At 43.9% G+C, this 21,317-nt stretch overlaps 1 protein-coding gene across 5 annotated transcripts in view; it reads left to right on the top strand.

Moving 5' to 3' along the window:
• The window catches only part of LOC140525921 (BOLA class I histocompatibility antigen, alpha chain BL3-7-like), a 36,870-nt gene extending 26,677 nt beyond the window's left edge, over positions 1 to 10,193 (top strand). Inside the window, exons 1-9 of one of the 5 annotated variants that reach the window (XM_072641706.1) lie at positions 498 to 595; positions 3,537 to 3,665; positions 5,359 to 5,556; positions 6,611 to 6,880; positions 7,106 to 7,381; positions 8,266 to 8,541; positions 8,696 to 8,797; positions 9,295 to 9,327; positions 9,738 to 10,193. In XM_072641706.1, the coding sequence (XP_072497807.1) occupies positions 5,499 to 5,556; positions 6,611 to 6,880; positions 7,106 to 7,381; positions 8,266 to 8,541; positions 8,696 to 8,797; positions 9,295 to 9,327; positions 9,738 to 9,742 (1,020 nt within the window). In that variant the 5' untranslated portion in view covers positions 498 to 595; positions 3,537 to 3,665; positions 5,359 to 5,498 and the 3' untranslated portion in view covers positions 9,743 to 10,193. Of the gene's footprint in view, positions 1 to 444; positions 596 to 1,462; positions 1,643 to 3,536; positions 3,666 to 5,358; positions 5,557 to 6,610; positions 6,881 to 7,105; positions 7,382 to 8,265; positions 8,542 to 8,695; positions 8,798 to 9,294; positions 9,328 to 9,737 lie in introns of those variants that run through there. The other 4 variants (XM_072641703.1, XM_072641704.1, XM_072641705.1 and 1 more) reach the window with 4 other exon arrangements.
• Positions 10,194 to 21,317: the final 11,124 nt, after the last annotated feature.

The following is a 21,317-nucleotide window of genomic DNA, read 5'->3' as shown; positions in this document are numbered from 1 at the left end:
ACACTTTCCCATAGCTTGTATGTCAGTATGTCCCTAGTTTCCATATCCATGTCATGCCCCTTCTTCCTTTTGTCTCTTCTCTCCACTTTTCTCCCTGCTTAAGAACTAAATTTGCCCCTCCTGAAACATTCATGCTGACTCAAAAGGCAGCCTATAAACATGAACAGATGAACTTCTCTGAGGGAATACTTTCTAGATGTGTGTGGAAAGAATGCCAGGCTGAGACAGTCTGAAGGGGGAACAGTGAGAGTTGGATCCTAGGATACCCCTTGAGACTAAGTGTCATGTGGGGGCCACTGTCCCTAACAAGAAGTAGAAAGCTCAGGGGCTACACAGATGTTGATAAAAAAGAAAACCGAGTGAGTAGAACTGTCAGTTTCAGTTTTGCTTTTAACAGGCTCTATGTTCTGCCTCTCCATGATGAAAATTTGGGTACCTCTGGTCGCCATTGGGTGGCAGACTGCAGCTTGTTAAGGATTGCTTGCTATTTCCTGTTTGTTTCCTACTTTTCTAACATGGAGCGTCTAATTCTCTAACATGGAACTTTGTGTGCTCTTTTTATTGTGGGCTGTGGCCATGTTAGAGACCAAAGCAGGTGAGTTAAGAATGTTGTTGTTTAGTCGTTTCAGTTGTCAGACTCCTCATGAGCCCATTTGGGGTTTTCTTGTCAAAGAGAAGGGAGTGGTTTGCCATTTCCTTCTCCAGCTCATTTTAGATATGCGTAGCATTGATAGAATTAAACTGACGCCTGGAGACTGGGCAGATAGACCAGAGGCTGATTATTGTGTGAAGAGGGTCTTTCCCCATCCCCATCCCCATCCCCATCCCCATCCCCATCCCCATCCCCGTCTGAATCCTGGGGTCCAGGGAAAAGATTTCCTGATCCTCAGGTTCGGTTTGTTCTAAGCAGGGGGAGGTGATGGTGCTAGTGGAAGGAAGGGGACAGTGAGTAAGTCTGCTTAGTTAGGGTCTAGTAGTACCTGAGTGGGTGTGGTCTAGACTGTCTTCCTCTTATTCTGGGAGTGTTTGGAACTAGTAGGTGAGGTGGAGGTGACGGATTAACAACTGGGGAAAACATTCCATGGGACATTGGTTGGGCTAGCAAAGTTGAGCAGAGGTGTTTGGTATCAAAGGGGGAGTGGCATGCTTAGGAAGGAAAAGTGCCAGGTGAGCATGGGGAAGGAGGTGAGTAGGGGAAGTCTGGAGACAGGAGGACTGGGGGAAGGGTACCTGGGAGGTGGAGTACAGGGGAGGGATGCAGAAGATGGAGTGATACTTGGGGAATAGCAAGGGGTTAATAGGAAAGAGAAGCTTTCTCAAAGTAGTTGTGAGGAATTTTTAAAATTTAGATGTGTTGTACAAATTTAAGTATATATCACTGGGCGGAACAAGGAGGAAGGAGGGTGTGTCCAAAAGAGGAGTGGTATGAGGCTGGGGCTGGGAGGAGTTACAGGGGAATTGAGAGAGACCAGAGACATGAGAATCATGGGCTGGTTGGCGCAAGTGGGAGTGGGGGAGAGAAACAATGGGGAAGGCTTCAGTGGCGGGGGCAGCGGCTGGCAATAGCCCGGGCTGCAGTCAGCTTGCTTGGGACACGTTGGCCTTTGGTACCAAGGCTGAGCCCTTTCTAGTTCAAAAAGAGGTGAGTAAAAGGAGATTCTTTTGCGTGTGGAGAGGGGTTGAGTTAGACTAAACAGTTCTTCAGGTGACCTCTAAGTCTGATTTTGTGGTTAATTCTTTGAAAATAAAGGAGTAAGTGAGACTAGTAACAGTGAGAAATCTCTAGAAATCAAGAAACTAAGCAATTTGGGGTGAGCGGAATGGGCAGCTGAACGTCAAAGTGGATAGAGGGCCAGGCTTGGAGTCAGGAAGACTCATCTCCCTGAGTTCAAATGTGGTCCCAAAGAGTTGGACACAACCAAAAAGTGACTGAACAACCAGAAAAATTTATATTCAGTGGGAGGATCTTGTGTGCTTCTGCTGGTCACCTGTGGCACCCTATCCACTGCATCATTTAGCTGTCTGATGCATACTTTGGGCCCTGGGATATTTTCCCCTTCTCCCTTCCTCTGACCAAGGCAGAGTCTTGCCTAGTTACTGCTTATAGGAGTTTTGAGGGAAAAAAGAGAACATGGATGATTCTGAGAGAGGACAGTATTAGCAACTGAGGGAGTGAAGGGCTGAGGAGGATTCATCCTAATCCTTCACAGGAGAGATGTCACTGAAAGACCAGAAAAATGTAAGGACTTGTTTACATTTTCTCTAGAAAGTGGTGTGTTTACAACCAGACAGTTGTGTTATGGAGAAGGGAAACAGAGTGGAAAATGCCAAGATTTGTTAGATTGTTTAGAGGAAATTTTAAAAACTCTATTAGGATCAAAAGAAGAAGATGGGACAGAACTTGGTCTAAATGGCCTGATAGCAGAAAATGATAAAAAACCAAATTATTCAACTCTTTCATGGTCTATCCTAGTGTTGACTTCACCATGGCTTGAAGAGTTAAGGTGTCCCCAACCAGAGGAGACCTTCTATTCAGGACTTTCTCTGGACCAGGATCATGTTGGAAAAGGAGGATTGAATTTGGCACTATAGGATGTAGGTTCAAATCTCAATTTTGCTACTTCCTGTCTTTATGACCTTGGAAAAGTCTCTTAATATTGTTGGTTATCAGTTTCCTAATCTGTAAAATAAAGGAGATTGTCTCTAAGATCCTTTCCAGGGTTAATTTTATGCTGTGCATCAAAAATTAGAGTTTAAGGGTGTTTTTAGTTGAGATAATGAGATAAGAAAGGAAAAATCCTATTAAATCAGGCCAGGTCCTTTGCTTCAGGAATTTCAGACAGAGTGGTTAGTAGGAATTCACACCTTCATATTTTAGGCAGTTCAGGATCAATCTTCTGCTGAAAAAGTACTCCTTTTATCTCTCCCCCTTTTAATAATTAAGCTCTTTCCTTTTACCATGAGACAAGGCCCTCTACCCTGTATCCAAATGGCAGTTCCTGGACTCTGATTTACTTTTTGTTCTTGGATTCCTTGCTTGGTTATCTACAAGACCTGGAGGGGTTACAAGACTTGTCCTAGTCTGGGTCTAGGATGGATGCCATTAAAAAACAAGATGACAACACACTCCTCCACAAATTGGTCTATTTCTTTAGCTCTCAGATGCCCTTAATCCTTTGTGGGGAAAATTTCTTCCCAGCTTCTGAGAAGGGGAAAGGGTCACATGGAGCAAGGCTAGCATTAGGAAGGCCAGCAGATGACAGAGGAAGTTGGGAAAAGGGTTGAGGACTGGGATCTTATTTCTCAGTAAATCTCTGGTTCAAACTGTGTGCTCCAGCATGATGGGAGGGAGGGAGCCTCAGGTACTATGTACAGTTAGACTCTTTTCCTGGAATAACGCAGAAGGATGAAATGTCTGTAATGCTGGGGATTTTCTCTGTGTCAGTTTCAGTTTTTGTCTCCCATTTGTGTTTATTCTGCCAATTCTCCTATTATATCTTTTATCTTAATTATCTTACATATCTTACATCTTACAGAGCCTTGTCTATAAACCCAGTGGAAATGAGTTTCAACTACCTTCTTCTTCATTTACCTTTTGAAGATGGGATCTGATATGCTATTTCTCTTTTTGTTGGGGACTGTGGTTCTGACAAAGACCTGGGCAAGTAAGTCGGGAATTGTATTAAATGGGTGCCTGGAGACTGGACAGAAATTCTAGGGATGAATATGTGGGTGGGGAGGACCTCTACTACAGAGAGAATTTGTGAGGAGAGACACCACCTCCCTTCTTAGAATACCTTCCCAAATCTCAAGGTCATGGCTTGGTGGAAATGCTTGAGAAGGATACAGGTATAGGATACCCTTGTGGCAAGAGCAACTCCCAACTCCTGGCCCTATGGAGCCTATTGGAAAGTCTTACTTTTTTGGTAGAGTATTCATAGTTCTTTCCATAGCCCAACTGTCAATGGTCTGAGTCATGCTCCTTGAAGCAGCTTTCTTCTTTGGGTGATTATCTCTCTCTGACTATTTCTGCCTGGAGTGTGTGTCTGTGCTTCCCCCTGTATGCACTGTTTCTTACTGGTCCAATAGCTCTTCTTCAGAGCTGATATGGGCTAGGGGTAGGGATAAGGATTATACCTGTAATTTAGTTGGTATAGGGAGCCTCTGGGGAAGGAAACTCCTTCCACTCGTTCAAGTCAACACCTTCTTTGCAGGGTGAACAAGAAAACAGTGAGAAATTAAATGACTTGAGTTATATTAATGTAATTATTATTGGATGGAGCAGGAGATCCATTGGGAGGAGAGTATCTCCAAAAGGGATGTTTGGGTAGATTCTGAGATGGGAAGGAGTAACAGAGGAATTGACAGTAGACAGTATTCATTAGGGAGAGGTGAAGGAAGGGAGTAGGAAGGAGGCAGGGAAAACAGTGATTGTGGCTGGAGGGATGGAGAGGGAAGTTTGCTGAGGTCACCTCATTCTTTGCCTCAGATCCTTCTGTAACCTGGTGGGACCTGGGCAGATGATATATAGTCATTGATGGCCTTGATCTGGGATTGATACCTCTGTCCTTGGAGTAACATAGCTGGGGCACCTCAAAAAATGGAGCTTCTATCCAGGTCTTTGTGGGTTCAATGTCAGCTCTCCACCCACTATTTCAAATTCCCCCCTCTCGATCTGCTCCAGCCCTCTTACTTTCTCATATTGAGGGTCTCATTCCTCAGCCATTCCCTGAGTCTTTACTATCTGGTTCCTCCTCAGAGGTTAGTCATCTAAATAGCCAAACTTGTTAGGTGACTAATTTGTTTGCTCAACTAAAATATTTTCTCCCTTTTCCAGCTCAGAGAAGTGTCCCAACCTCAGCAAAATGTCAGTTATTCACTTTTTCTAATGACTAGCTGGGTGGGTGGAGATGGTAATTTGGTCATACTCAGACCCCTCTCCTGTATCCAGGTTTTCTGACACACTTTCCCATAGCTTGTATGTCAGCATACCCCTGGTTTCCATATCCATGTCACATCCCTTCTTCTTTTTGTCTCTTCTCTCCACTTTTCTCCCTGCTTAAGAACTAAATTTGTCCCTCCTGAAACATTCATGCTGACTCCAAAGGCAGACTATAAACATGAACAGATGAACTTCTCTGAGGGAATACTTTCTAGATGTGTGTGGAAAGAATGCCAGGCTGAGACAGTCTGAAGGGGGAAAGGTGAGAGTTGGATCCTAGGATACCCCTTGAGACTAAGTGTCATGTGGGGGCCACTGTCCCTAACAAGAAGTAGAAAGCTCAGAGGCTACACAGATGTTGATAAAAAAGGAAACAGAAAGAGTAGAACTGTGAGTTTCAGTCTTGCTTTTAACAGGCTCTATGTTCTGCCTCTCCATGATGAAAATTTGGGTACCTCTGGTCGCCATTGGGTGGCAGGCTGCAGCTTGTTAAGGATTGCTTGCTATTGCCTGCTTGTTTGCTACTTTTCTAACATGGAGCGTCTAATTCTCTAACATGGAACCTTATGTGCTCTTTTTATTGTGGGCTGTGGCCGTGTTAGAGACCAAAGGAGGTGAGTTAAGAATGTTGTTGTTCAGTCGTTTCAGTTGTCAGACTCCTCATGAGCCCATTTGGGGTTTTCTTGTCAAAGAGAAGGGAGTGGTTTGCCATTTCCTTCTCCAGCTCATTTTAGATATGAGTAGCACTGATAGAATTAAACTGACGCCTGGAGACTGGGCAGATAGACCAGAGGCTGATTATTGTGTGAAGAGGGTCTTTCCCCATCCCCATCCCCATCTGAATCCTGGGGTCCAGGGGAAAGATTTCCTCATCCTCAGGTTGGGTTTGTTCTAAGCAGGGGGAGGTGATGGTGCTAGTGGAAGGAAGGGGGCAGTGAGTAAGTCTGATTACTTGGGGATCTAGTAATACCTGGGTAGGGGTGGTCTAGATTGTCTACCTCTTATGCTGGGAGTTTTTGGAACTAGTAGTGGAGGTGGAGGTGACGTATTTACAACTGGGGAAAACATTCCTGGGGAAATTGGGTGGGCTAGCAAAGTTGAGCAGAGGTCTTTGGTATCAAAGGGGGAGTGGCATGCTTAGGAAGGAATGTTCCAGGGGAGCATGGGGGCAGGAGGTGGGTAGGGGATGTTTGGAGGAAGAACTGGGGGAAGGATACCTGGGAGGTGGAGTACAGGGGAGGGATGCAGAAGATGGAGTGATACTTGGGCAATAGCAAGGGGTTCACAGGAAAGAGAAGCTTTCTAAAAGTAGTTGTAAGGACTTTTTAAAATTTAGATGTGTTGTATAACTTTAAGTATGTATCACTGGGCAGAACAAGGAGGAAGGAGGGTGTTTCCAAAAGAGGAGTGGTATGCGGCTGGCTCTGGAAGGAGTTACAGGGGAATTGAGAGAGACCAGAGACATAAGAATCATGGGCTGGTTGGGGAAAGGAGGGAGAAATTATTGGGAAAAGCTGTTGGAAGGTGGACTGGAAGGATCCCATATGGAGTCAGTTTGCTCCATAGACCTCTGCCTTGCTACTGAGGCCAGGTCTGAGAGCTGGGGTCTGGGAGGGCAGTGTAGGATCATAGCTAGCCTAGAATCATGGTTGACTTTTTTGTCCTTAGGGTTTCACTCCCTGAAGTATTTGCAAGCTTCCATGTCTCTCTCCGGGCTTGCAAAGCCGAGGTTCATTTCTGTGGGTTACGTGGACGATCAGCAGTTTGTACGCTTTGACAGCGACAACTGGAGTCAGAGGGAAGAGCCCCAGGCACCTTGGGTGGACAAGATCAGTCAGGAGGACTGGGCAAGGAACTCACGAGTAGTTAGAGAGACGGAGCACACTTTCCAAGTGGGCCTGCAGAATCTGCAAGTCTATTACAATCAGAGTGAGGGAGGTGAGTAATGCATAGTATCTGGATCTCTCCTTGTGCCCACCCAGTCCTTGTCCTCAGATTGAGAAGATGGGGGGGGGGGGCGGGATAGGAGAATATAGATTGGGAAGGGATATACACACTCTTGGAGGCCACCTCTCAGATCAACCCCTTAAAGATGGGACTTGACTAGGGTCCAGTTGAGTGTATGGGCCAACCAACTAACTAGTATTCTGGGGTTGGTAAAAGTTCACACGTATCAGCGCCTGGTGGCCTGTGAGATGTCTTCTGATTGGACCTTCAAGCGTGGGTTTGAGCAGTTTGCCTATGATGGACAAGACTATATCTCCCTGGATCTGGAGACACTTAGTTGGACAGCTGCAGTGTTCCCAGCTCTGAACTCCAAGCACAAGTGGGATGCAGAGCCAAGCATAGCAGAGAGACAGAAATTTTATCTGGAGAAGAAGTGCACTGAATGGCTGCAGAAGTACCTGGAGTATGGGAAGGAGATGCTGCTAAGGGCAGGTACTGCTTGTTTAGGTCCTCAGGACCTCTGCCCTCTGAACTCTTCTACACCCCTTAGGAGGTAGAGGTGGGGGCAGGGTTGGACCCTAGAACTCTATTTGTGGGCCCCCAGATTAGAGGGATCTGGACTGGGGGTTTCATAGGGGTGGGGATGGGGATAGAGCTTAGTGTGTGTCAGATAGAGGGTATGTTTGCTTGCCCCATGAGGTTCATGAGACCTTTTTCCCCTGCTCTTTAGGTCCTTCCATGGGACCTAGAGTTTGTAGAATTGAAGCCTTTAGAGCTGCTGGAGAGGGAGGGAAGAGTTCCCAGGGAATTCAAAGAGATAAAAGTTTTGTCCATAGAAACAAATCAGTCTATCCTCAGTTCAGATTGTGTATGACTTGACTTGGAGTGCAGGGAAGAACAGGCAGAAGAAATGCTGCCTCAGGGAGAGAAATCCTTTCCTGAGAAGGGATGAAGTAGTTTCTCTGGCATAACAAAGCATTTGTCCCCTTCATTACAATTCCAGTCTAGGGAAGTGGGAAACCCCACCTCGCCTCAGCTCCTAACCTCTATGTCTCATACTTCCCCCTTACCAATTTCTGACTCAGGAATTCTACACCTGAGATATGCCTCCTTCTTGTTCTCAATCTGTATATGAACAAAGGAGGGATGGGGCTAAGCATCCCTCTCTCTGAAATGGGGCTGGGTATATGTCTTTGTTTTCTTCACAGTTTCAGGAGCATTCTCTGGAATCATAGGTGACCTCAGGGGCAAGGGCTATGCAGCCAAGGATTTGTGTTTTTGGTCAAATATCCACTCTGATTTTTGTTCCCTTATATTGGACCTTAGCCTTTGAAGAAGGGAGGCTCTTGTAAATTCCTCTAACCTTCCTTCCATAGAGCCTCCCTCCGTTCAAGTGACCCGTCACACTGTCCATGAAGGAGAGGTGATCCTTCGGTGTAGGGCCCAGGACTTTTACCCTGCGGAGATCTCTATGATTTGGCTGAGGGATGGGGAGGAACAGCTCCAGGACATGGAGTTCATTGAGACCAGACCAGCTGGAGATGGAACCTTCCAGAAGTGGGCAGCTGTGAGGATCACCTCAGGCCAGGAAGGGAAATATGCGTGCCGAGTTCAACACGAGGGTCTGTCAGAGCCCCTCGCCCTGAAATGGGGTAAGGACAATCAGGAAGGTTTGGGGAAAAGGCCATGCCCCACTTCTCAGAAAGAGTAGAGGGATGTGGAGTTACTGGGGGGAGCTGGGGAAGGGGTTAGTGAATCTCAGGCCAGAGAGGGGTCAGGGCCTTTCATTTTCCTTTTCCATTTTAGAGCCACAGTCCAAATACACCTGGATCACTTTGGGGATCATTGCTGTTTTCATCCTCCACCTTGTCATTGCTGGAGTTGTGATCTTGAAGAATAGGAATTCAGGTAGGCAAGACTGTAAGGGGATCATCAGGCAGCAGGCACAGTGCAGATTCTGGCTTTCCCTGAACTGGCAGCTTGTCTTTCTGTCCCTAATTTCTCTATTTTCCATCTAAGACATTGCTAGATAGGCCCTGAGACTTTAGATGAAGAAACCTGTAAATAGAAATCATTTTCTGGAGGATGCCTTGCAGTGGTATAACAGGCTGCTGAGTGGGGAAACTGCTTCAGACTCAGATGAGAAATGAATATGGGGATTTCTGCTAAAGGAACTGGGTGTCTCCCAGCTGGAGGTTGTAGATCAGACTTGGAAACCCATTGATGCAGGCCCTGAGGTTAGGAAGTGTCCATTTGTGGGGACTCTTCATTCTCTTCCTGGTGGATCTAGATGCTGGACTGAGTAGGGGATGGGGGCACAAGCACAGTTGTAAGACAAATCATTGAACTTCTGGGGCCTTAGTATGGCCTCCTCTCCTGAATTCTTTGCTGGATTTTTTTTCCAGGTGGAAAAAGATTGGACTATGTTCAGGCTGCAGGTAAGTGAAGGGTTGACATGGATGGTAAAAAGAAGGGCCAGCCCATGGTATCTTTGGGACATGAGAAATGAGAAGTTAGAGGAGAGGCTTACCCCAGTAGCCTTTCCTCAGTGTCCTCTTTCCTTCCCCTGCCCCAGTTCTGTTAAATATGTGCCTACTTGGTTTGTTTCCTTCTTTTGCCTCCAGGCAATGACCATACACAGGGGCCAGATGTCTCTCTCATAGCCTAAAGTGAGACTCTGGAACTGGAGAGGGGCTGGTGTAAAGGGGACCAAGCAAAGAGAGTGGGTATGTGAGTGGTTAGAGTGAGGATTGGATGGGTGGTGAGGCAGGCTCTTCAGAATAACAAGAGGCTTGAGACCAAAGGTGTCTTTGAGGGTCCCCTCTCCAATCTATTTTTCTTTTTTCAGCTTGAGAAAATTGCCCTGAGAAAGAAAACAAGGATATTCTGTTTTATTCCTTTTGACCTCTGGCTTCTCTCCCTAGCACTGACATGTGTTTGCATCACCACAGGCTGATGTGGCTAAACACTACTGGCTAAACGCTCAGGAAGCATCATTAGTGCCCTCACCCTGTTATCTAAGGCCTCCCACTCCTGCCTTTTTTCTACCTGTTTTACTTTGTAAATACGGGTTTGGAAATGAGTTTGGAAATTCCCCTTTGCACTGAACTCTGTGGTATTTTCCTATCGAAAGAACATGCCTAATTAATTATTTTTCTTGAATCTTCATCTTTCCTCCTAAATATTGGTTGAATTTAGGATGAGATGTTCTGGACACATGACATAAATAATATTATTTTATGAAATTTTTATGAAATACTTTATGAATATTGTTTTGAAAATAAAGCTTCTAAGAAGTCTTTTATCTGCTCTGAATCTTTCATTGCAACTGGGGGCTGGGGCAAAGTTGGGAAGGAACCCAGGTTGGGGTGGGGAGACAGTGTCTTGTAAATGGTGAGAGTGCAGATGTTTGTCTTTGATCAGTATTGCTCCAACACACTTTTTGATGTGGTATATTCTGACTTGTTCTAGGGCTTCAGACAGGACCCAGGCTACATACTCCTTTAACTGGAACTATGCACAAACAGGTTGATTGATCAATAGCCATAGGCCTCAGCATCTTCTTTGAAGGAGTTTCAATTATCTGTTCAGCTGTCATTTTCCTTCACCCTTGTGTGTGTGTCCTTGCTTTTCTTTCATTGCAGGAACCCCCTCTCCCCCAACAGCTTCCAGAGCCTCCATCTTTGTTGGTGATGGCCACTTCATTAGATGACTGTTTTATCCTCTTTTTAGACTGTTTTCAGTATTGGGACTTTTCTTCCCCTCTTCAGAACAGAAGGGTCTGAATTTGAAATTAATGAAGAAGGGAATATCTGCTTTCTAAATATAAAAAATCCCCTTCCCCTTTCCCGCCCCTCTGAGATCCCTGCCCTATTGATGGTTAGACCCAGTTTATCCCTTTCTACCTATAACATCCCTCCCCAACTCTTCTTTCCCCTTTTGAATGATCCTTGCTGCTGGGAAAATTTGACTTTCCCTCTTTCCTTCTGCCCTAGCATTTCTTTCCAAATAAGATGAATATTTTAATTATTTGTATTTCTCTCTCATCTTATAATCACTAGATCAGCTTAAGTATTAGACAATTTTTTTTTCCCTCATCCAAGGCCATTCAAGTTTTATTCACTTGTTCTAAAATCCCTGTGTGTGGGAGTTTCCCATTACAATTATTAATTGATCTAAAGAAGGCAGTCCCAAAGTGGTGGAAGCAGGCAGAGACTTAGGTCCTACTATCTCCTAGTCAATATTTAAGAGACCATCTTTGCTAAAAATGTCAGGTCAGATTCTGGGATCATGTTGGGGCACTTGTTCCTTACACACTTTGAGTGACTGGGACATTGTTTTTGCAACAGAGCCTCTGTTTTTTGTCTCAAGCAGCCCAGGGATTTTATAAGTAAGTGGAGGATCTGGGCTGTAAGCCATTTTATGCCATGACCCAACATGATTTTGGGACCCTGCTAAGTCATCCAGTTGTGGAGGGTTGTACATGGAGGACTTGCCTTCTTTTTTCTTATTTTTTTTATTTTTATTTTTATTTAACTTTTAACATTTATTTTCACAACATTTTGGGTTACAGATTTTCTCCCCTTTTCTCCCCTCCCCCCCCAGACCCAAGCATTCTAATTGCCCCTGTGACCAATCTGCTCTCTCTTCTATCATCCCTCTCTGCCCTTGTCTCCGTCTTCTCTTTTGTCCTGTAGGGCCAGATAGCTTTCTTTACCCCTTAACCTGTATTTCTTATTTCCTAGTGGTAAGAACATTACAGTTGATCCTAACACTTTGAGTTCCAACTTCTTTAGCTCCCTCCCTCTCTACCCCTTCCCTTTGGAAAGCAAGCAATTCAATATAGGCCAAATCTGTGTAGTTTTGCAAATGATTTCCATAATAGTTGTGTTGTATAGGACTAACTATATTTCCCTCCATCCTATCCTGTCCCCCATTACTTCTATTCTCTTATGATCCTTTCCCTCCCCATGAGTGTCGACCTCGGATTGCATTCTCCTCCCCATGCCCTCCCCTCTATCATCCCCCCCACCCTGCTTGTGCCCTTGTCCCCCACTCTCCTGTATTGTGAGATAGGTTTTCCTATCAGAATGAGTGTGCATTTTATTCTTTCCTTTAGTGGAATGTGATGAGAGTAGACCTCATGTTTTTCTCTCGCCTCCCCTCTTTATCCCTCCACTAATCAGTCTTTTGCTTGCCTCTTTTATGAGAGATAATTTGCCCCATTCAATTTCTCCCTTTCTCCTCCCAATATTTCTCTCTCACTGCTTGATTTCATTTTTTTTTAAGATATGATCCCATCCTCTTCAATTCACTCTGTGCACTCTGTCTCTATGTATGTGTGCGTGTATGCATGTGTGTGTGTGTGTACTCCCACCCAGTACCCAGATACTGAAATGTTTCAAGAGTTACTAATATTGTCTTTCCATGTAGGAATTTAACCAGTTCAACTTTAGTAAGTCCCTTATGACTTCTCTTTGCTGTTCACCTTTTCATGGTTCTCTTCATTCTTGTGTTAGAAAGTCAAATTTTCTTTTCAGCTCTGGTCTTTTCATCAAGAAAATTTGAAAATCCTCTATTTCATTGAAAGACCATTTTTTCTCCTGAAGTATTATACTCAGTTTTGCTGGGGAGGTGATTCTTGGTTTTAGTCCTAGATCCTTTGACTTCTGGAATATCCTATTCCATGCCCTTCGATCCCTTAATGTAGAGGCTGCTAGATCTTGTGTTATCCTGATTGTATTTCCACAATACTTGAATTGTTTCTTTCTAGCTGCTTGCAATATTTTCTCCTTCACCTGGGAATTCTGGAATTTGGCCACAATGTTCCTAGGAGTTTCTCTTTTTGGATCTCTTTCATGCGGTGTTCTGTGGATTCCTTGAATATTTATTTTGCCCTCTGGTTCTAGAATCTCAGGGCAGTTTTCCTTGATAATTTCATGAAAGATGATGTCTAGGCTCTTCTTTTGATCATGGTTTTCAGGTAGTCCCAAAATTTTTACATTGTCTCTCCTGAATCTATTTTCCAGGTCAGTTGTTTTTCCAATGAGATATTTCACATTATCTTCCATTTTTCCAGTCTTCTCGCTATGTTCTGTGATTTCTTGCTTTCTCACAAAGTCCTTAGCGTCCATTTGTGCCATTCTAGTTTTGAAAGAACTATTTTCTTCAGTGAGCTTTTGAATCTCCTTTTCCATTTGGCTAATTCTGCTTTTGAAAGCATTCTTCTCCTCATTGGCTTTTTGAACATCTTTTGCCAATTGAGTTAGGCTAGTTTTCAAGGTGTTAATTTCTTCAACATTTTTTTGGTTCTCCGTTAGCAGGGAGCTGATCTGCTTTTCATGCTTTTCTTTCATCTCTCTCATTTCTCTTCCCAGTTTTTCCTCCACCTCTCTAACTTGATTTTCAAAATTCTTTTTGAGCTCTTCCATGGCCTGAGCCCATTGGGTGGGCTGGGACACAGAAGCCTTGATTTCTGTGTCTTTGCCTGATGGTAAGCATTGTTCTTCCTCATCAGAAAGGAAGGGAGGAAATGTCTGTTCTCCAAGAAAGTAGCCTTCAATAGTCTTATTTCTTTTCCCTTTTCTGGGCATTTTCCCCAGCCAGTGACTTGACCTCTGAATATTCTCCTCACACCCACCTCGCCTCCTGGTCCTCCCAGCCAGCGTTTGGGGACTGAGATTCAAATGCTGCTTCCAGCCTTAGGGCTTTTGGCGGGGGCAGGGCTGCTATTCAGTGTGAGATTAAGTTCAGGTGCTCAGGTGGGGGCAGGGCCGCCTCTCAGGCTCAGTTCCCTCAGGGGGTTTATGCACAGACCTCCCACAATGGATCCAGGCTCCCGCCTGCTTGGGGAGCCCCTGTCTGCAGCCGCCTCTCAGCTTCTACCTCCCGGGGGGGCCTGAATCATGGGGGCACCCCACTCCCCTCTCGACCCGCCAAAGAGACTCTCTCACCGACCCCTGTCACCTGTGGGCGGAGGGACTTGTGCGGCCGCTGGAGATCCTGTCCCTGAAGCCCGCTTGGATCTTTTCCTCTCCGTGCCCCGGCCGCTGCAGGGCTGCCCTCTGCTCCCAGTCCCGGCACCCAGTCCGCAGCGTGAAGGACCCCCCGCGAGAGGTTTGCAGGTCTCTCCGGAACAGAAATCTCCCTCGCTCCAATATTCCGTGGCCTCTGGGTGCAGAATTCACCATGAGTTGCTCCCCTGTAGCCAATCTGTGGGTTGTGAGTTCGGAGCTATGTGTATGTGCGTTTTTCTACTCCGCCATCTTGGCTCCGCCTCCTTGCCTTCTTTTTTTCTCACAAGACTTCCTGTCCACTGTGGCTTACAGGTAGCAGGACAAAAAACTTTCCTTTGTATCTCTGATGAATATTTGGTTCATTGAAATAAGAAATATGTTTCAGAGTACTGGAGTTGCTTTTCTGAATTGATCCATAAACTCTGTGAGCCCCAAAGTCTAGCTTTCTGGATCTGTCATCTTAACAATCTCAAGTGTCCATAGGCAGGAAGGGTTTGTTTCAGGAGATTCCTTGTAAGGTCCTGAATTCCCCTGTCTGGGGAACCCTGTACTTCCCTCACAACTATGGGGTGTCCTTTTTGATTCCAAAGGAAAAGGCCAAGGATCTCCAGATTGATTATTGGTAGCAGTTTAATCAATCATTATAATTACTTACATAAAAGGGCAATCTTGGGCAGCTGCCAGACAGTTCAGTGGATCCTCACAAGAGAACCCCAAAAATGCCTGAAACCAGACCAAGGGAGGAAGTGCTAGAAAGTGTACCACTACTGACTGGTGAATATTTTTTATTTTCTGCCTAGTAATAAGCTTGAGAGTTAAGCCAATGTTATACCCCAGTATAAGTTTCTATACCATGATCATGTACCAGTGAGATATGGGTCACAGTATTCTTGTTTTGGCTTTCATAGGTCATAGCATTTTAAGTTATGACTCAGTGTCTAAGTTCTGATCCAGTTTCTAAGTTAGGATTTTTTAACAAGTCTCCATGTTTGGGCTTCCACATATCAGAGAGTTTAAGTTTTTATGGCTTTTCATTTATTACTATATTTTATGACTTCTTCCCAGTTCTGGAACCCACACTCCTCATTGGAGGAACTGAGTGACCAAATCTTATAGGGCTTGTTAAGGGTGGATTCCATGCAGGTAGAGATTTAACCAGAGTTATCAAATACTGATGGCTGGCTGCAATGTTGTGGAGTGGTTTGGAACCAGATTAAAGAGTAGTTGGAAAATAATTAACAAGGAAGTGAAAGTACAATAAAGCAGGTAATATTTCATTTTAAATCTAAGTCATTATGTGACCTACAGGGATCCTCATGGACAGATGAATGGCTCCCATTTCTATTTAGGGGCAGCTAGGTGGTTCAGAATCAATCTTCTGTTGTGAAAGTACTCCTTTCCAAATTTTCAACTACATAAGAGATGGGGGGCAGAGCTAAGAGTAGAAAGATGCACATACTATAGCACTTCCCCCATAACCCATAAAATGCCTGTAAAAAATGACTCTCAACAAATTCTAGAGCAGCAGAAGTCACAGAATGACAGAGTGAAAGAGATTTCTAGCCAAAGGTAACCTGGAAGGCCAACAGGAAAGGTCTATCCTATGGGACACTGAGCAGAAAGGAGCTCAGCACTGGCCATGCTGCACCAGGAAAAACAGGACAGGAACAGCCCTCAGAGGCAGAATCCCCAGCAGGCAGGGTCTCAGATCTCTCGACCTACATGTGCCAAAGAAAGCTTCAAAGGTCAGTAAGGGGAGTTTTCCCAACTAGGCGGGAGGGGAGCAGGGTCTTCCGAGCACTAGCTGCAGGTGGCAGTGGTGTTAGTGGTGACGGCAGCAGAGCGGGCAGCAGCAATGGGCATTCATTCTTGAAGCACTCAGCCTAAAGCCCCTTGGGGAATTGAGCATCTGCTCTAATTCTCAGCTCTGAGCATGATCCTAGGGTGAGGAGGAGCACTAGGACCCTACTCTTGACAAAGGATTCAGAAGTCAAGTAACTGGCAGGGAAAATGCCTAGAAAAGGGGAAAAAAATAAGAGCATTGAAGGTTACTTTCTTGGTGAACAGGTATTTCCTTCCATCCTTTCGTATGAGGAAGAACAAAGCATGCTGTCAGAGGAAGTCAAGGCTTCTGCATCCAGTACCTCCAAAATGAATATACAATGGGCTCAGGCCATGGAAGAGTTTGAAAAGTGAGTTAGGACCTTGCAAAGGGAGACCCCTCAAAAATGCTGAGGAAAATAACACCTTTAAAAATAGACTAACTCAATTGGAAAAAGAGATCCAGAAATCCAATAAGGAGAAGAAGGCTTTAAAAAGCAGAATTAGTCAAATGGAAAGGGAGGTTAAAAAGCTCCCTGAAGAAAATAGTTCTTTGAAAATGAGAGTGGAGTTCAGGGAAGCTAATGAGCATATGATAAACCAAGAAGTTATAAAACAAAACCAAAAGATTGAAAAAACAGAAGATAATGTGAAATATCTCATTGGAAAAACAACTGACCTGGAAAATAGAACCAGGAGAGACAATTTAAAAATTATGGGACTACCTGAAAGCCATGATCACAAAGGGAGCCTAGATATTAACTTTCATGGAATTATCAAGGAATACTGCCCTGACATTCTAGAACCAGAGGGCAAAATAAATATTGAAAGAATCCATTAATCACCTCCTGAAAGAGACCCAAAAAGAGGGTCCTAGGAAAATCCTAGGAATTTTGTGGCCAAATTCCAGAGTTCCCTGGTCAAGCAGAAAATATTGCAAGCAGGTACAAAGAAACAATTCGAGTATTGTGGAGATATAATTAGGATAACACAGGATCTAGCAGCTTCTACATTAAGGGATCAAAGGGCTTGGAAGAGGACATTCCAGAAGTCAAAGGAACTGGGATAAAAACCAAGAATCACCTACCCAGCAAAACTGAGTATAATACTTCAGGAGAAAAAATGGTCTTTCAATGATATAGAGGACTTTCAAGCATTTTTGATGAAAAGACCAGAACTGAAGAGAAAATTTGACTTTCAAACCCAAGAATAAAGAGAAGCATGAAAAGGTAAACAGGAAAGAGAAATCATAAAGGACTTTCTAAAGCTGAACTGTTTACATTTCTACATGGAAAGATAATATTTGTAACTCTTGAGACTTTTCTCAGCATTTGGGTAGGTGGAAGGATTATATACACACACACACACACACACACACACACACACACATAGATAGAGAGCACAGGATGAGTTGAATCAGAAGGGATGATATCTATAAAAAATAAAGTTAAAGAATGAGAGGAATATATTGGGAGGTGAAAGGGAAGAATGGAATGGGGCAAATTATCACTCATAAAAGAGACAAGAAAAATCTTTTTCAATAGAGGAGAAAAGGGAGGAGGTGAGAGGGGAAAAGTGAAATTACTCTCATCACATATGGTTTAAGGAGGGAATAACATGCTCACTCAATTTGGTATGAAAATCTAGCTTACACTACAGGAAAGTAGGGAGAAGGGGACAAGTGGGGTGAAGGGGAAGATAGCAGGGAGGGCAAATGGGAGAAGGAAGTAATTAGAAGTGAACACTTTTGGGAAGGGACAAGATCAAATGAGAGAAGAGAATAAATGGGGAACAGGGTAGCATGGAGGGAAATATAGTTAGTCTTATACAACATGACTACTATGGAAGTCTTTTGCAAAACAACACATATATAGCCTGTATTGAATTGCTTGCCTTCTCATTGGGGATGAGTGGGGAGGGAGGAAGGGAGAGAAGCTGGAATTTAAAGTATTAGAAATGAATGTTGAGAATTGTTATTGTATATAACTGGGAAATAAGAAATACAGGTAATGGGGTATAGAAATCTATCTTTCCCTACAAGAAAAGAGAGAAGATGGGGATAAGGGAAGGGTGGGGTGTGCTAGAAGGGAGGGCACATTGAGGGAAGGGGTAATCAGAATGCAAGGTGTTATGGGGTGGGGGGAGGGGAAAGATAAGGAAAAAAATTGGAACTCAAAATTTTGTGGAAATGAATGTCAAAATCTAAAAATAAATGAATAAAACTATAAAAAAAGAGATAGAAAGCATTACAAAGTGCAAAATGGATAATTTTGATTACATAAACTGAAAAGTTTTTGCACAAGCAAACCCAATGCAACCAAGATTAGGAAGGAAGCAGAAAACTGGGAAAGGATTTTTGCAACTAGTGTCTGTGAGAAAGGCCTCATTTCTAAAATATATAGAGAACTGGGTCAAATGTGCAAGGATACAAGTCATTCCTCAATTGATAAATGGTCAAAGGATATGAACAGGCAGCTTGCAGAGGGAGAAATTAAAGATATCTATAATTATATGAAGACGTGCTCTAAATCACTATTGATTAGGGAGGTACAAATCAAAACAACTCTGAGATACCACATCACACTTATCAGATTGGCTAACATGAGAAAACAGGAAGATGATAAATGTTGGAGAAGATGTGGGAGAGTTGGAACACTAATTCATTGTTAGTGGAGCTGATCCAACCATCCTGGAGAGCAATTTGGAACTATACCCAAAGGGCTACAAAAATGCGCATACCCTTTGACCCAGCAATATCAGTCCTAGCACTATATCCCCAAGAGATCATAAATGGGGAAGGGTCCCACATGTACAAAAATATTTATAGCAGCACTCTTTGTGGTGGCCAAAACCTGGAAATCAAGGGGATTCCCATCAATTGGGGAATGGCTGAATAAAGTGTGGTATATGAATGTAATGGTATACTATTGTGCTATAAGAAATGATGAACAGAAAGGCTTCAGAGAGGCCTGGAAAGACTTATATGATCTGATGCTGAGCGAAAGGAGCAAAATGAGGAGAACTTTGTACACAGATTTACCTGCTATATTCAGTATGAGGTACTGCCTGAACCCTTCACCCTGAAATGGGGTAAGGACAGTCAGGAGGGACTGGAGAAAAATCATCTCCCACCTCCAAGAAAGAGCAGAGGGATTGGGCAGAGCCAAGATGGCACAGTAAAGGTGGGGACTTGCCTGAGTTAGCGTAAGTTTAAGGCAAAAGAATTTTCCAGCCCAGTACAACTTAGGAGGGTGGTAGAAAAGCTGTCAAGTGATGGTGGTCAGACTTGGAACCCAAAGAAGACAACAACATTCTTAGACATAGTTCATTACCAGCAGCAGCAGCGGCGGCGGTGGCGGCAGCAGCAGCAGCAACTCTCCACCCACAGACCATAAAGAGGTCAGAAGGAGATTACAGGAAATCCTTTGCTGCAGTGGGTACAGGACTGTTGAATTGCCCATAAACAGTTTTAGTCACAGTCTCAGAGCTAAGAGGAGCATTAACTCCCTATGACTGTAGGGTACAGGGGCCCTGATCAATCCAAGGTGGAGAAGAGTGCTCACAGACCCAAGTATAAGATGGTGAGGGAGTGACCATATCTCTTCTTAGATCATATCACTTTGGAAAAACTGAAAACTTACAGACCTCCAGAACTAGCTCTGAAAATAGCAGTAAAAAAGGCCTAAAACTTGGGACGGTGCTTTCTTCACCCCTGAAGCAGAGCCCAACTTTAAAATCAGTTATAAGTCAAGAGAGAGGCTGGAAAAATGAGCAAAGAACAAAAGAAGAACCTGAGCAGAAAGAGTTACTATGGTGAAAGGAAAGATCAAGATACAAATCTAGAAAACAATGAAGTTAAAACAGCTACAATCAAAGCCTCAAGGAAATATATCATAGAATTGGTCATAAGCATACACATACACACACACACACACACACATACACATACACACACACACAAATTCCTGGAAGAGTTCAAAAAGGATTTTAAAAATGAATTAAGAGAGGTAGGGGGGAAAGTAGGAGAAGAAATGAGAGGGAAGTAAGAAAATCATGAAAAGAGAGTCAACAGCTTGGCAAAAGAGGCACAAAATATAACAATAACTTTTGTGGCAGAAAAGAATTGGGAATTGAGTGGATGCCCATGAACTGGGGAGTGGCTGAACAAATTGTGGTATGATTGTGATGGAATACTATTGCACAAGCCAGACAGTTTCAGAAAAACCTGGAAATATATAAACTGATGTAAAATGAAGTGAGCAGATCCAGAACACTGTAAATAGTAATAGCAATATTGTATGATTATCAAGTGTGAAAAACAGCTATTTTCAGGAATGCAATGATCCAAGAGAATTATGAAGGACCTATGGTAGAAGATGTGAACTCCATCCAGATAAAGAACCGAGAGTCTGGATTTAGATTGACATTTACTTTTGGATTAAACTGACCATGAAGAGAGCTGCTAGGGACCAAGAGGAGCTCCATCCTCTGGGTCACTGGTGTGTCCCAGAGTTGCTCATGCCCCAGTCCTTGAACAGTGGCAGTGAATGCAGACTGTTGGCAGGCACCCTGCTTCTTCCTGCTCATCTTCCCCAATCCATGGACAAAGTCCCCCCATCCCCCAAGCACAAGTCCTGTAGGAAAAGCCAAGTATAGAGGTACCATTGGACTAGGGAACTCCCCCCATTTGCTTCCAGAACTGTCTGTCCCTTCACAAATATCCTGGAAAGCAGTCAGTGGGATGACTGATGATTCTCAGACAAAAGCTTTCCCCCTATTCCACTGCAAGATCTAACTCAGCCAATTACTACATTACATACCCAGTTCTCCCTTGCCCATGCAAGACTCCTCCCCAGGGAAGGAAATGGCAAACCATTCCAGTAATTTTTTGCCAAGAAAACCCCAGATGGTGTCATGAAGAGCCAGACAACTGAAACAACTGAAGAACAACAATAACCTTGAGTGTCTCTTCTTCCTTTAATTCTTCCTCTTCTTCCAGCTCCCCTATTCTTCTTTACCACCCTTCCCCCCATTTCTTCTCAAAAGTCTTGATTAAATATTTATATGTAGTACTTATATTAGGTTCTGCAGAGGAGAAATAACGGTTCTCTTTGTCTGATGACTCATAATCATAGCTGAGATTTCAAAGAATGGTTATTGTTTGCAAGAGTGGCCTGGAGATTAATATGCCTATTTTCTATGAGTCACCTTACCAGACACAGGTAAGCCAATCAGGAAGGAGCCTGCTGGGAGCTTGCTCACTCCCAGACATGTTTGCTGGCTGACCTTGCTGAGCTGTGCATCTCAAATTGGCTTAAACCAGAAGCAAAGAGATACTTGAACCCTTGAGAACTGATGAGATCACCAAGTGAGAGAGTGCTTGGAGAAAAGAGAAATGAGTACAGGATAGAGCTTTGGGAGACACAACAGTTAGTGGATGCATGAAGAACTAGTAAAAGTGATCAGGAAGGAGAATTCAGACAGATAGGAGGAGAACCAGGAGAACCAGTATCATGAAGACCTAGAGAGTAAATGAAAGGCAGGAGAAGAAGGTGGTCAGCATGAGAAATAATGTAGCCAAGTGAAGGAGG

This window comes from Notamacropus eugenii, chromosome 2 (genome assembly GCF_028372415.1).
Source record: "Notamacropus eugenii isolate mMacEug1 chromosome 2, mMacEug1.pri_v2, whole genome shotgun sequence".
In the NCBI taxonomy this organism is placed as follows: domain Eukaryota; kingdom Metazoa; phylum Chordata; class Mammalia; order Diprotodontia; family Macropodidae; genus Notamacropus; species Notamacropus eugenii.
The sequence above is the reverse complement of the archived record's forward strand: the minus strand, read 5'-3'. Positions and strand labels throughout refer to the sequence as shown.